Source organism: Lutra lutra, chromosome 10, assembly GCF_902655055.1.
Source record: "Lutra lutra chromosome 10, mLutLut1.2, whole genome shotgun sequence".
NCBI lineage: Eukaryota > Metazoa > Chordata > Mammalia > Carnivora > Mustelidae > Lutra > Lutra lutra.
Window position 1 is genome coordinate 63,277,019 of NC_062287.1, and position 14,634 is coordinate 63,291,652.

The window sequence follows — 14,634 nt, forward strand, 5'->3', positions numbered from 1 at the left end:
GGCAACCTTAAAACAATTGGGAGAGTAGAAGCTAATGCAGCTTATGAAACCTATTCCCCTTATCTCCAGCTCCCTGCTTCCCCACATTTCACCTCTCCCCCACATTATGGTAGCTGCATGATTCCAAGAGATTCCCAGCCAGATCCACCCTGTAGATCCGAGCAGGGACCAAGCCTTCCCTTGGTGCTCCAGACAAAAAGTCTGGATCCAGAGATAACCCCAGTCTTCAGGATGAGAGATAGGGATCCAACAACCTTTCTCTTAAGTCACAAACTGAATAAAAGCAGCTAGCAAAGGAGGATGGAAGAGAAAAAGAAAGACGGAAGAGAAAAAGAAAGATCAGGAAAACCGGAAGGATGAGAGGGAAAGTAGTATCTTAGACTGTTAAGTGGGTGAAGAATCAACGGTTGAAAGCTGAGAAGTACAGGTTGTATCTGAAAGTTTGGACATTGGTCCCCAAAACCAGATCTGTTTCTGTGCGCTACCTGCTGAAGGCAAAAGCTGGGTTGCAGGAATGCAGACATCTTGTGGAGAAATGACGGGAAAGTGAGGAAGAAGAGGCAGCAAGGGTAGATTATTCTTTTAGAGCTTGGCTGTGAAGGGGTGAGGGAGGGATTGGAGAGAGAGTACATTCATACCAACAGTGCACAGAGAGCATGCATTTGGCTAGCGAGAGCAGAAGGGAGTTGATGGTGTTTGCTTCAGGGGAAGGCAAGGTCAAGAGGGGAAGTTCTTTTGAATGTCAGAAATTTGATCATGCTTATAGCCTGAGGAATGGGAGCTGATGGTGAAAGAGATTAAATGCCTGTCAGAGTGGATGATTAATAGTCCTACCCTAGTGTAGCACAGACTGGGTGGGAACTTCCCAACAGGAAAGACAGAGGTGAGGGAGAGCATAGGACCAGGTGAGTAGGCATCCTTCAGAGGGAGAAACCGGACCAGGACTCTGAGATCACAGCCAAACACTAATGACTGACCAGGGAGGTAACTTGAAAGCCTTGGACATCAAGCTGTGTGGAGATGGCATGAAGTCTGGAGAACAAGAGATAGTCAGCAACAGGAAGGTGGGTGAGATGGGGCAATTCCAGGGCAAACTCCAGAATCATTGTGTCCTTGAACATGCTTTTTATATGCAACCTGGAAACTTACTGGGCTTCAGAGTGGTTCTTAAAAGTGAAAGACCTCAACATGAAACATGGGCTTGCTAGCTCTAAGTGTGGATTTAAGAGATTTGAATAAGAGATGTTTCTGGGAAACTTTGAAATAGAAAGGATATAAATGATCAACGAATGATCAGATTATTTTTAAATATCTTTTCACTAAACAGGAGAGGTTATTTGAGAAGAGGGAGAAACAGTGGGATTTGTGGCTGGAGGAGAATGGGAAGGATTTGGACGAACCAACCAGAAACAAATGCAAGGGTGCCAGGTGGTCTTGGAAGATCAGCTATCATTAGATAGCATAACTTTGTATGGAAACCAGCTGGCATCATTAAGTGTCATTTAGCAGCAGTTTTCAGGCCATGGAGACTAGAAAGATAGACAAAAGACTTTGAGGTTTGGCATGGACTGGTCTCTGGTAAAGCAAATGCACTTCAGGCCTGGGGGCAGGGATGAGCTGGATGAGGAATTTTCTGGTGCAGATGTGATACAGTTGAAATGACCTCAAGCTGTGGAATGGATAAGGAGGCAAATATTATTTAAGGGCTAGTTGATAAAATAGTGCCCACAGAAGAAATTAAAGATTATTCGAGTTACTAATTGGGAAAATTTAAAGGTCAGTAGATTGTGGCTGAAAGAGACCATTTCAGAGCTGAAGATTTTAGAAGCAGAACAAATGCATTCTAGACAAGGGCGAGGGCCAAGTTGTGATAATCCCAGTGAGAAATGGAGGCAAAGCAGAAGCAAAGCCCATTGGCATTGCAGTCAAGAAAGCTGAAGCCAGAGTGTATATGGGAAGACTCACAAGAAAGGAACAAGGATGTTGAAGTTACAGAGGAAATGGAATGTGCCCAAACTAGGTAGAGAAACTGTTGATCAAAAAACACAAAAGCCCTGAGGAAAAAAGGGAGACTGTCTTGGGTTCTGGATGTCTGGGGGAAGTTGCTATAACCGAATGGCGCTGCCTTAGAAGAGGAGGGGAGGTGTAGATGGTCAGTAAGGACAGTAGTGGTCTAGAAACAGGGAGAAATTGTCCAGTAAGTTGGTTTGTTGGAGTGGAGTGGACTGAGCTTGAGATGACTGGGAAGGTTAGGGCATAGGATGTCAAAGTCAGGATTCAGTTTATGCTGGAGGGAGAAAGAACAGTTGAGATTATAGGGTAGTTAAACCCTCTTAGGACACATATGATAGAGTATTAGCATGTACTAGTCCCTGGAGGCCATGTGATCCTGGAGATGGGAGGTGGATCTGGACTGGGATGAGCTTGTCCAAGGCCGGTTTTGAATTCAGGAAGTAGGATAGTACTTACTCATGACCGGGATGAGGGGTGACGGTAATGAAAGGTAGAGGCATATGCTAACAGATAGACTTGAGCATAATCGCTAATAACTGGAATGTGCACGTGGAACGTTAGTGTGACGAATTGGAACCCCAACATGACCAATTGGAACTTTAGGACGACCAGTTAGGATATTATCTTCATCAGCTGGAACATTGGTGTGACCAATTAAAACAGCTAGAGGGATTCTGGCAAGAGTAGAAATAGAGTAGATTCAGTGCCATGAATGCTAGTTAGTAGACAGACTGCAGCTTACGATACTTAAGCACTCAGTGGGCTTTGTGTTTAACGGTCGTATCACTAGGCCTTGACATCTGGTAGATATTTAAAAACATATTTGTTGAGTAAATGATTAAAGTCTCATGGAAGAATATTTTCTCAGTTGTCGGTGCTCCAAAGCAGTTGTCTCATGGACCCTGATTTGTAGAGTTGCTTGTCTGTCTCTTCGCCTCGGTGGCTGAAAAGTTCATATAGGCAGTATAGTCCACCTCTAGGAGTCCACAGAACTTTAGGGTAGGTGTTTTTTTTGTTTGTTTTTTGTTTTTTAACCAATGATGGCTCCAGCTTTAACTTCTTTTCCTACCTGCCTTAATTCTATGATTTTACATTTTAACTCAAATTGTCCATTTTTCAAACAGTCTCAAATCATTTTTGGAACAAAGCAGGTATATGAAAGGATGGGGAGAGAAACACACAGTGAGATGGTGGAGACCGAGGGAATGGGAGAGGAGTAAGGGGGAGGTAGGAGTGAGTAGGTGGCATCGGGGAGATTGCATCTTAAGATAGTCTTAGTACCAGGCCCTGGTAGAAAGTGTGCACGTGACCAAATCTTGGCAATTTGAGGTGCGCCCGGGTGGCTCAGTCGGTTAAGTGTCTGCCTTCAGTTTAGGTCATGATCCCAAGGTCCTGGATTCAAGCCCCCCATGGGGCTCCTTGCTCATCAGGCGTCTACTCTCTACTGCTCACCACACTTGTGCTCGCTCGCTCTCTCAAGTAAACAAAAAATATTAAAAAATCTTGACAATTTGAGTGGCAGTTTCCTTGACTGAGTGAGTATTTGTTGATTGGCTTTTTTCAGCATGTATATTGTTACTTCCCTTAAAATTCTTGGACTTCTTCCTTTGTTTGGGAGACAATGTGATATGTTAGACAGAAATGAGTTTTGGAGTCCAGCAGACTTTGGTTTGAAAACGGACTGCTGTTTTTGAGTGGCATGTGTCTTCGGCCAAGACAGGCCAGTGTCTGAGCCTGGTTGCTCATCTGTTAAATTAGGATAATATTTACTGTCCCATCACTAGGAAGGTTTATTGAGAGCATGTATGCAAAGTACCCGGGGGGTTCGGGCACAGAGGAGGCACTCACTGAATCTGTGTGTCTTCTCTCCTCCCCCCTCCAGCGTTACCCACATTTGTCTGGCAGACTCTTTGTGACCCAGTAGCCTGTAGTTCAGGCACTGAGTGTTGCTGCCTCTGCCCTATACACTGGCTTCAAGTTGAGCTGAAACAGAAAGAGCTGGCCTCTTCTGCCCTGTGCTCAGTGAGCTCATTTTGCTGAATTTCTTGATACTCATCCCCTCAGATTAGCAGATAGAGATAGTTTATAGTTTGGCTTTCTGAGACCCTGAGGGCCCTTGCCTAGGGAATCCTGTATTCCCAGTTAAATCTCTGTCCTGTGTGATTTGGTTTGTGGTCTGAGGACAGTTCAGAATATGTGAAATCATAGCTGTAGATCACCCTTCTGGTACTAAGGTTGGGTTGCCCGAGAGAACATAAAATGTTCACCCTTTGACCAGATAGTGTATCTGTTCTGGCTGCTCATTTGGCTGGTTAGTCTCCGAATCGCCCTATTGTAATCTCTTTGCTGGGAACTGTGTATCCAGTATCTACCGCGTGCCCAGATTTGGGGGCTTATGGACCATTGCCTTTTGCCAGTGGAGAAGTGTTGCCCCGGACTTTAGGAATGCTCACGGTTTTTGAGGGCCTACATAATTCCTAGTAGTTCCCAGCAGGCATTTTGTCTATCACCTTTGTTTTTTGTCTTATTTATGCTTATTACGTGTATGTATTGATGGCAGGCTGTTGTCTACTACTGTTCCGGTGATGGCAGGTCTTAAAACCTCATCTAGCCCGTCCTTACAAAAAGGAAAGATTCCTACTTAATCCCTTAGTGGTTCAGAAAGCTCCATACCACATAGGCTAGGAAAAATCCATATCACATACATAAGATTCTAATCATTCACTAAATACTCATCGAGTATCTGCTGTATGCTCTAGCTCCCTCCTAGGCTCATTGTATGAACTCTTACACTGAAATTTGTTCAGGATGTAGGCTAAACATTGAGCCCAGGAGATGATTTGGAATCCTTGATTTTGAAAAATATATTGTTGATGTAAGCTTGATTTTGTTTGTTTTTTTGTTTAGGTTGAGAGGACCTGTTGGTTTGCTGTAAAAATAGAGATAGAGAAAATGAGGTGTTTTTTGTTTTTTGTTGTTGTTGTTTTTTTTAGCAAACCTGTCCATTTTTCTGTACTTGGAAATAATGGTTTCTAGAGGCAAACGTTTTTTTGAGTGCTATAGTCCACATCGTTTCTCAGAGCACAATGGGTAGTGGGAGGGGCTGTGCTCTCCCTGAATGACCCAGGAGCAGCGCAGGTCCGTCCCTACTAGACCTGTGGCTCCCATGTAGCAGTCTCAACTCTGTTGTCCAACATATAACTTAGAGATTGCCTTCTGCACTCTGGATGGAGCTACAGTTGCCTTGTTGCCAGGGAGGCTGTGATTTTGAGATCTGGTTTTGCTTATAGGAGCTGCTAAGCCGCACATCTCTTGAGACCCAGAAGCTCGATCTGATGACTGAAGTTTCTGAGCTGAAGCTCAAGCTGGTTAGCATGGAGAAGGAGCAGAGAGAGCAGGAGGAGAAGCAGAGAAAAGCAGAGGTGAGTGTGATATACCAAATTCTGGGGGGCGGGGGGGTGGGATACGTACTGTTCTAAACTCAGAGCAGGGGAAGCTGGTCTAATGTGGACTCAGGCCATCTGGTCAACCCCAAGTCTGGCAGCCAGAAGTGTCTATGCACAAGAGACGCAATGATCTGTTAATACCAAGTTATCAGGTTTTGCCATGGCTGCAAATTTCAGCAGTGCCCAAACCATCCAGTTTTGGCTTTAAGGCTTTATCCTCCCTCAAGCTGCTGACAAGGATGGAAGGGAAAGCAGTAGGTGGGGAAGGATCAGACGAGATGTGAAGGGACCCAAGATGTCCTCTGTGAGAGCCAAGGTAATGACCATGTACTGGGATGAAGTCTGCTGCCCAGTAGGCCACTGTCCCCATATCAGAGGAGCACATTTCACAGACCCAGGTGGAATCCTTAGATTATGTGCTTCTTTTCTCCTAATAGGTCATAGGAATGAGCCCATGCAATGTTTTCCTGCATTGTTCCCATTTTTGTTTCAGGCTCCATAATGCCATTGGCCAGTGCATGCCAGACTCCTTTTTGGGATGAATGTCTTGGATAAATTCTAGGCTCAGAGCTGCTTCTGTTGAGAGAGAATATCTTGTTTTAACCTTAGATAATCACCTTCCATGTACCTGTACCTCTAAGTTCCTCTCTTTGTACCCAGCAATGTAAGATGTGGAAAGAAGATAGGCTTTAGGTTTAGAAGCACCTTTGTTCAATTACTGACCTGCCTGCTTAGTAGGTCTTTGAATTTCATTCCGCAAGCTAGCTGCTTAATTTCTCTGAACTTCAATTTCTTTACCTGTACAATGGGTAACTATGGGAAGTCCAAATCAAATCACAAAAGTTAAGTCCCTGTCATAGTATCTGGCATGATATAGACATTTGGTTTATCTTCATACACATGCACATGCGTGCACGCACGCGCGCGCGTGCGCGCACACACACACACACACACACACACACACAACTTAGGAATCTCCAAAATCTAAAAATTGATCTTGTTCCTTTCTATTAAGTACCACCATTGTGTGCACTGAAACCTGCCCTATTGCTGTGTTTACTGGGTAAACACTGGTGATAGAGATACTTGTAATATGTGGGCAGTTCTATGCATTGCTTTGAGAAGTTGCTCATTGGTACATAGTGTTGCCAAAGGAAGAACTCTCCATTACACTGAAGACAGTGTCTTCTAGTGCTTAAGAGTACAGGCCCTCCAATCAGATCTTCCAGCTGTAGCTTTTGAGATCTTAGGCAAGTCCTGTAACCTCTGCTTTTCCTCTGTGAAATGGAGAGAGTAACGCTTGGGATTTCCTGGCTGATTCTGAGGAGGGAACAAGACCTTGGGTGTGTAGTCCTTAGCATAGTGCTGGCCACAGTAACATAGAGCTTTTGTCTATTACTTACCAATTGTCATTATGCATGCTGTGGATGGCGGTATAGATTGAGGTATATTGAAAAACTGCAAAGTCACACAGATTGAAAGCTTATCTGGGTGAAGTGTTAGTTGAATAGACTTTGCTTCTTAAATGTAAGAAAAGGAAAGAAGGAAACTGAATTTTCTCCAGGTTTAGAGGGTTTTTGTTTTTGTTGTTGTTTTGTTATTGTTATTGTTGTTGTTGTTGTTGTTTTTGCTTTTTAACCAATGTTTCAAGTTGTGTGATTACATGTGAACATACATTGAGGCTCTGGCAGCAGAATTCAGTAAACTCTGAGAAGTCTTAAAGTGTTAGAGATAACTCAAAACCACTTAAATTAAAAAAAATAAGTAAAGGTGGGGGTTATTAGGTCACACAACTTGACATGTCTAGGGTTTAAAGTCCATACCACTAGATCCAAGTGACCTCTGGGTGCCATTAAAAATCAGCTGTAGTGTATGGCTTGGTTCTGCTTTAGCCTTATTCTCAGGAGGTCTCAGGATGGCCCTCAGCAGCTCTAGGTCCTGCCAGCCAAGCAACCTGTGCAGAGAGAGAGTCTCTTTCTTAGAGGTCCAGCAAAAGCCCCCAGATTGCATCTCACCGGGCCAGTTTGGGTCACATGCCTGCTTCTGAACTGTAGGGAGCATGTGGGTGGGTGTGAATCCATCTTGGAGAGAAGGCAGAGTTAGTACCAACCTGGGACAGCTGAGTTCCTTTCTGGGGAAGACAGGGTGGAAGGAGAGCTCCTACTTCTGGGCCAAGTACAGCTAAAGCAAGCAGTCATTTTGCTGTTTGCTTTATTTTTTTTCTTTTCTGAGGGATTATGTTTCAATCCGAATTCTTTGTTTTTGTGTTCCACTGGGCTATTCATGCCTGAGACAACATAGACCCTGAGCCTCTGGCCTCAGTCCTGCCAGATAACAGCCCTTCCCAGTTGCTAGTACAAACATTAGTTTTCTACGTGGAGGAATTTTTGTAGGCTGTTCCAACCTGTGATATTCCGTGAACAACCACATGACTTGAAATGCACTTCTCCTTCTTAGAATTGAACATAATCCTTGCTGGTATGCTCAGAGGCTCTGCCATGATTTGCACTCCCTGGAGCCTCAGAGGCTTAAAACCCCGGGGCAGTGGGGGGGTATAGTCACCAGTTGTCATGCGCGTGGACGAGTTAGAAGGATGTGTTAGAAGGGACATTTAGCTAAGGCCGCCAGAAGCTGTACTTACATGAATAGGGGCAATGCTGCTTCCCAGCCCGCACTGCTGCTGGTTTTTTCCCATTGAATATACTTAGCCCAAGGCCTCATGGCTTTTGGTTTGGAAAGGCAGGACCTTTCTCTTTGTTTTGTTTGTTTTCTGGGGCAGCAGGATCTGAAACTTCCTCCATATAGTTCAGGCTTTATCCTCAGATTCCATTTTATGTTTCAGTGAAAATTGAAAAAGGATGCTGTGAACCAAAGCATTGCAGGCTGTTTCTTTCTGTATGGCTCTGGTTCCTCCTGAAGCCTGTATCCTGCTGCCTCTAGAAAGGTATGGAAGTGATTCTAGATGGAAGTGATTCTAGAAACCTGAGGACTTTGGAGGTGCAGGTTTCTTGTCAGATTGAGAGCATCCTGGCAGCCGGCCTTGCTTAGGAGTCTGTCAGTGAGATGTGGGTGAAAACCGGGTTTTCTGTTTACCTTTCCTCGTGAGCCTTCTGCAGTGATTCAGGGTCATTTCAGGAGACCCAGGCTTGAATCAGTTAGGTTTACTCCTGAGAAGCAGGACTGCTGAGGAATGGCTACCATGGAAAGTAAATAACACAATTGGGAGGATGGAACATAAAAGAGCCAGAGGCAAAAGGAACCCTCTGGGTGGCACACTGTATCACAGGCAAGTCCTTCAGGAGGCATATTCCTTGGAGCAGGAAGTCTGGTTTCCCCCAAGCCCTGGAGATGCAGGGGGGCCTGCAGCTAGATCCCTCTGTGGGATCCAGGAGGGCTGTGTGCAGTACCAGAGCACCCTGTAAAGAATGGAGCAGGGATCCAGCAGGTCCTGGAAAGCCAAGTCAGCCCAGTTGATCAGAGCTATACACAAATATAAAGAGAATCAGAAAGAGTCTTTAGGATTTCTGGCAGAAAACAGAATGTCTTACAGCATGGGTGGTGGTGTCGTCCTTCTTCCTTCCTGTCGTTAGCACCTTGGAAAGGAGGGATTCTGATTTCTGAGCCGGGGCAACCAGAGGGATGGACTTGGAGTACAGAGCAGGGGCTAAGAAGGTGGTATTTGCTCTGGGAAGAGCTGGCATGAGCAGGAGAATTGTAGGGTTTTTATTTATTTTGATTTAGTGATTTTTATTAGCATGGGAAATACGCAGTCCAGCAATTCAAAAATTAAGTGTTCAAAAGGTATATGTAGCAGAAAGTCCCCTTCCATGTCCCCCGAGCCCACCGTCGGGAACCACTGTGATCAGTTTGTTTGTATTGTTTGTCTTCTCCCAGAGTGCTGCACCGATGAGCAAATTTGCAAATTTTATGTGGAGATACATATGTACAGGCACATTCTCTCCCTTGTTCTTATACACATGCCCACTACTCTAGACCTTCTAATTTATTTATTATTTTTTAAGATTTTATTTATTTATTTGACAGAGAGCAGAAGCAGGGGGGACCAGCAGGCAGAGGGAGAGGGAGAAGCAGGCTTCCTGCTGAGCAGGGAGCCCGATGTGGGACTCCATCCTAGGACCCTGAGATCATGACCTGAGCTGAAGGCAGAGGCTTAACTGACGGAGCCACCCAGGTGCCCCTAGTCCTTCTAATTTGGCACTCTGGGAGTTTATTTCATACCAAGTATGTTTTTCTAAAAATGTATTTATATTTATATCTGCATATTATTTCATTATCTGACTGTACCCGAATTTGTTTGGCCTGTCCTCTTTTGATGGACACGGAAGTGGTTGCCCAGCATTCATTACTACAGAAAATGCCTCTGTGAACGAGCTTGCATGTGTGTGAGGATACTGAGGTGCAGTCGCTGGGCCGAAGGCTACGTGGGCAGATAATATCTACATGGCAGATATTTCCACGTTGTCCCGTGGAGCATAGAGGTTATGTTCCCATCAGTGATGTGTAAATGCCAGGCCAGTACTAAATTGAGCATGAAGCAAGAGAAAGAAGAAATACGTAAAATTAGGAGCGAGCTTAACAGGTGGGAAAGCGCTAGGGAGGACCATGATTATGGGAGGTGTCCAGTGGCTTCACATAGAAAAGAACCGTAAAGAAGAACTTTGATGGTTAGCGAAGCAGGAGTAATAAAGCCAGCTGAGGGTATGACACACAGTGGCAATTAGAACCTCAGAAATGTCACCTGGACTTGGTGACGCAGGACTCAAGAATGGGTGCGCCCTGTGGGGGAGAAACAGACTTGTTAAGAGGGGAAGTGGCCCAGCCCTGAAGAGAGAGGATTCGAAACATCAGTTGAAATGCTGAGCCTGAGGATGGACGCCCTGGAAAGTAAGGCATGGGTCGGTAGAGTGAGGGCAGAAGTGTTGGGGTGCACCTCACAGTCTCCCTGAGCCAAGGAGGAAGATGGGTGCACCGTGACATAGATCCCCAGACACAAAGAGGCGGGCAGCAGTGTGCACAACTCCCAGAGATCTCCTCCAGCTGAACACTTAAGTACTGGGGAGGTTGGCGTTTGGTGCCCCAACCCCTTACTTGTTTCAACCCAGGGGGTGTGTGCAGAGAAAGACACTAGGAAACTGCCACCCTGGCTGTAATGTGACAGCAAAGGAGACAGTAGTGTATGAGAGCAAAGTGGGTGCCTTGAGAGAGAGAGCGGCCATTGTGCTGTGGGTCCATGACAGAGAGAGAAAACTGGGCGTAGCCACAAGTGCCCTGCAGGCTTTGGAAAATCAGACCTTTGAAAATTCAGAAATACCACAGCAGATGACTCAGGAATATTGAACTTAAAAATAATGTGATTTCTGACTGTAATCTCCCAAATAATACCGATGAAAGGAGAAGCTTAGAGGCACCCTGAGAGACCCTAGTATTCAAATGGGCTCGTATAAAAGCTCGAAAGGACCAAACAGAGTGCGCCTGCGTGAGCGCCAGCAAGGGCAAGCCCCAAACAAAGGACAGTGCTGAGGATAGGGGAGAGGCTTTTTGTTAAAGTTACGCCCGGGAGATCAGAGAGAGAATGGGCTCCATTCTCCCAATGCCTCGGCCACAAAGAACTCAGGGCAACTGTCCCCAAACTTCCTGCTGTAAGTGAATTTTGAGGTATCAGGGAAATCAGGTGAGCTACTAGCAAACTGGAAGTGAACCATTTTCTCCTTGTACCTCCCCCACCCCCACCACGCGGCAGAGAAAGTGAGCTAGGTCCTGTGAAATTTAGTCTGTCGAGGCTGGCGTTGACCCTGTGATAGTTTGTGGAAGGCAAGGATATGAAGTAGGAATGGTGTTCATTGAGAGGAAGTTCCATCCACTTGACCTCATGTGTTGGGCCGGGAATGCATCGCGTAGGATAGACCCGGTAAACGCACACTTTGCAAGGCATTGCACACACACTACTCAGGGAGTCCTGTGGGTGAGCTGGAGGAAAATAGCATGGATGCTAAGATGATAGGTAGACAGGTGATAATAGTACCTAGAGACCATCTCTAGGAGGATTTACTGTACAGGGTGGTAATCTTCTTATGCCCTCAGCCTTCCTGTATTTAGCATCTTAAATGTATAATGTGGAAGCTGATCTAGAAGGTCTTGAAGCTCTGATGATGTAAAGCCAAAGAAAAACCAACTGGATCAGCCGACACTGGGATTCATAAAAACCTGCATAGACTAGAGCGATAGCTAGGTGGGCAGAAAAGGATAAAGAGGTCAGAAGAACCTGAGTTGTGGAAGGTAGGGAAGGAAACACTTCAAGATGGAGCCAAGCATCTTGAGGACAGGAACATGGCTCTGATTTGACCAGGAAGAGGGCCCTGAGGAAGCGAGGCGCTCCTCGTCATGGAGACAGAGCTTGTCTGCCAGGAGGCAGGGGGCAGGAATGAATGGGGTGATGAAATCGGGCAGCAGGTCTTGACTCTTCATCTGAGAGGTTTAGTAATAGGGAGAACAAAAGAACGAAGAGGACAGTGAAATTCTAGAAGCTTCTATAAGAGAGACAAGCAGGTCTAAAGATAAGAGCAGGGCTAGTGCACAAGGGACTAAATAAAGATTCTGGAAAAGAGTGAGCATGCTAGGGAGTGCAGAGCTGCTGGGCATTTGTTGTCCACTATCAATGTCATGGGCCTTACCTGTGTCCCGTGACAGTTAAGTGTTTTCCATTGTTCTTCGTGTTCCTTTCTTAGGGATCGAATACTTGGCAAAGGAGAAACAGTGCAGGAAGTGAACTCACACATCTGTCAGATGCCCTGCATGTGCCAGGCCCTGTGCCAGGTGCTTCACCCAGGGCTCACTTGATTAACGCCTCACAGGAACACTCTGAGATCAACCCTCATTTCCACAGAAGTGAAATGAGTTTGCAGCCTGCATACTTGGCCTGCATCATGCTGGAGCTCATCGTGGTGTAGCCGCCCATAACTGTCTGACCTCCCTTTTTGGGGAGGTAAAGACTTATTGTTACCAGGAGGGGTCACTTTTGACTCTGTCCTTGATTAACCTGCCATCCTTCCTTCTGCCCCAGGGCTCTTGGTTAGAGAGTTAAATGTAAAATTATTTTATTTAAAAAATTTTTTTTTCCAGGTAAAAGTCCGTTTTCAAATTTTTAAAAATTTTTTTAATTTTTTATTAACATATAATGTATTATTAGCCCCAGGGGTATGGTCTGTGAATTGCCAGGTTTACATACTTCACAGCACTCACCATAGAATTTAAAAAAAATTTTTTTTAAGATTTTTATTTATTTGACAGAGATCACAAGTAGGCAGAGAGGCAGGCAGAGAGAGGGGGTGGAAGCAGGCTCCCTACTGAGCAGAGAGCCTGATGCAGAGCCTGATCCCAGGACCCTGAGATCATGACCTGAGCCGAAGGCAGAGGCTTAACCCACTGAGCCACCCAGGCGCCCCTAGATGTAAAATTTAAAAAATTGCCTCCTGCTAATGGCTTGCCAGCTGCATCTCCCTCTCTCCTTAGTCTTGCTTTTATCCATGCCTACCTTTCCTCCTCTCATGCCTCACAGTAACCATTCTAAATCTGTGCCCCTTCTGTTTCACTGCTATGTCCCTTGAGAAGGTGACCTTGCCTGCTTTACAGAGATCAAGACCCTTGGGACGATCTCCCTCAACTTGCTGCTGCTCATGTAAAGACTGCCTGGACCCTCAATATTCCCTTTGTGCTTATTGAATCTCCCCCACCTGGGATGCCTGTTCCAGCACTTTTCCTCCCTCTTAATTCCTTGTGTGCAGCTTCTTGGTCCTTAAAGTAGTCCTTAAAACCTACCTGCTAAGTGGTTAAAGTTAAAGTCTCCAAAAGACTTGGAGACTTCTCAAAGAAGCATGAAAAAACTGAATGTAGACTGTCTTTTCCCCGTTGAGCACCTTCCAATGGTGGCCAAGTCCATGGGCAGTAGAGACAGAGCTGGCCTGTGATGCCTAGTGGCTCAGGCTAGTCAGACAGGAGGGGTTTGGAAGCACTCAGGGTCAGCCAGCTCTCAGACACAAAACCTCAGCAAGGGGTTTGGAAGCTAGTGGCACACACAGTACTGGCTAAGTCAGAGCCCAGTGTCTGTACTGGGACTGCGGATAAGAACGCAGAGGGCAGGTATGGCCCCAGCCCATTGGTGTGTGGCCCATCAGGGTGCACACAGTAACGGGGTGCTGGGTGGAGGTCTGAGGTCCAGGGCATTGAGGCCCATAAGGGTCACCTTGATTTTTCAGCCCAATCCTCTGGCCTTGGTAGGAAAATGCCTTGTTAGAGAGATGGTCCTGGGGGAAGATAACCAGTGCTGTGTGGGGGTCATCTCAGGGGGGCTGGCTCACAGGGAGACTGGCTGGGTGGCCAGGGGGCTGCTTCTGCCGCCGAGGACTGCAACACAGTCCAAATGGCATCAGCAGAGAGGAGATAGGTGCCTTAGCCTGGTGCCTTCTTAGCCCGAATTGCCACTCAGACTCCATTTCCCATCTACGCTGGGGAAGGGGATTTACAAAACAAGGTATGGGTGGGAGTTTTCCTTCTTAGACACCATTGTCATTGGTGAGTATGAACAGTTTCCTTCTAACACACCTGGGCGGTTCCCACAGCACCAGTGGCAGACCTGAGTACCAGATGCCAGTGCTTAGAGTATCAATAAAGTGGGGCGGGGAGACCTAAGCTGCTTCAGTGGCTGCCACCCCATCCACCCCGGTCTCTGCTCTGCTCTGTTGCCACGTGTTTCCTTAAGTCCACATCCCCGTAGCTCACAGCTTCCCCCAACCTCTTGGGTTTCTTGCTGCCACCAGTGGCACCATCATCTACCGTGTTACTCAGGCTCATGGCTCGCTTGCTCACTCCTTTACTCCCACCCATGGGCAAGGGGGCTGGCAGAACCAGCCCCTCCACTCCCTGGCAGCCCTGTGTTTTCTGGGTGTTGGCACTTACAGCCTGTCGTGATTATTTGTGTGTCTCTCCCCCCTCACCTGTGAGCCCCCCTCATTACTGTGGCCATGGGTCTTCGTCTGCACGGTGACTAGATGTCTATGGGGCGGGAGAAGGAAAGCCCCATAGAGCTCTAGCAGGTGCTATTCATCATTGAATAGGTATGAAGTCCAGGAATTGCGATTATTTTTTTCAAATTTGCCAT

The 14,634-nt window shown here is 46.2% G+C and overlaps 1 protein-coding gene across 20 annotated transcripts in view; it reads left to right on the forward strand.

Moving 5' to 3' along the window:
* PPFIBP2 (PPFIA binding protein 2) overlaps window positions 1-14,634 on the forward strand; it is a 149,877-nt gene that overhangs the window by 95,994 nt on the left and 39,249 nt on the right. For all 20 annotated transcript variants that reach the window (XM_047691312.1, XM_047691306.1, XM_047691307.1 and 17 more), the window contains one exon: window positions 5,304-5,435. In XM_047691312.1, the coding sequence (XP_047547268.1) occupies window positions 5,304-5,435 (132 nt within the window). The remainder of the gene's footprint in view (window positions 1-5,303; window positions 5,436-14,634) is intronic.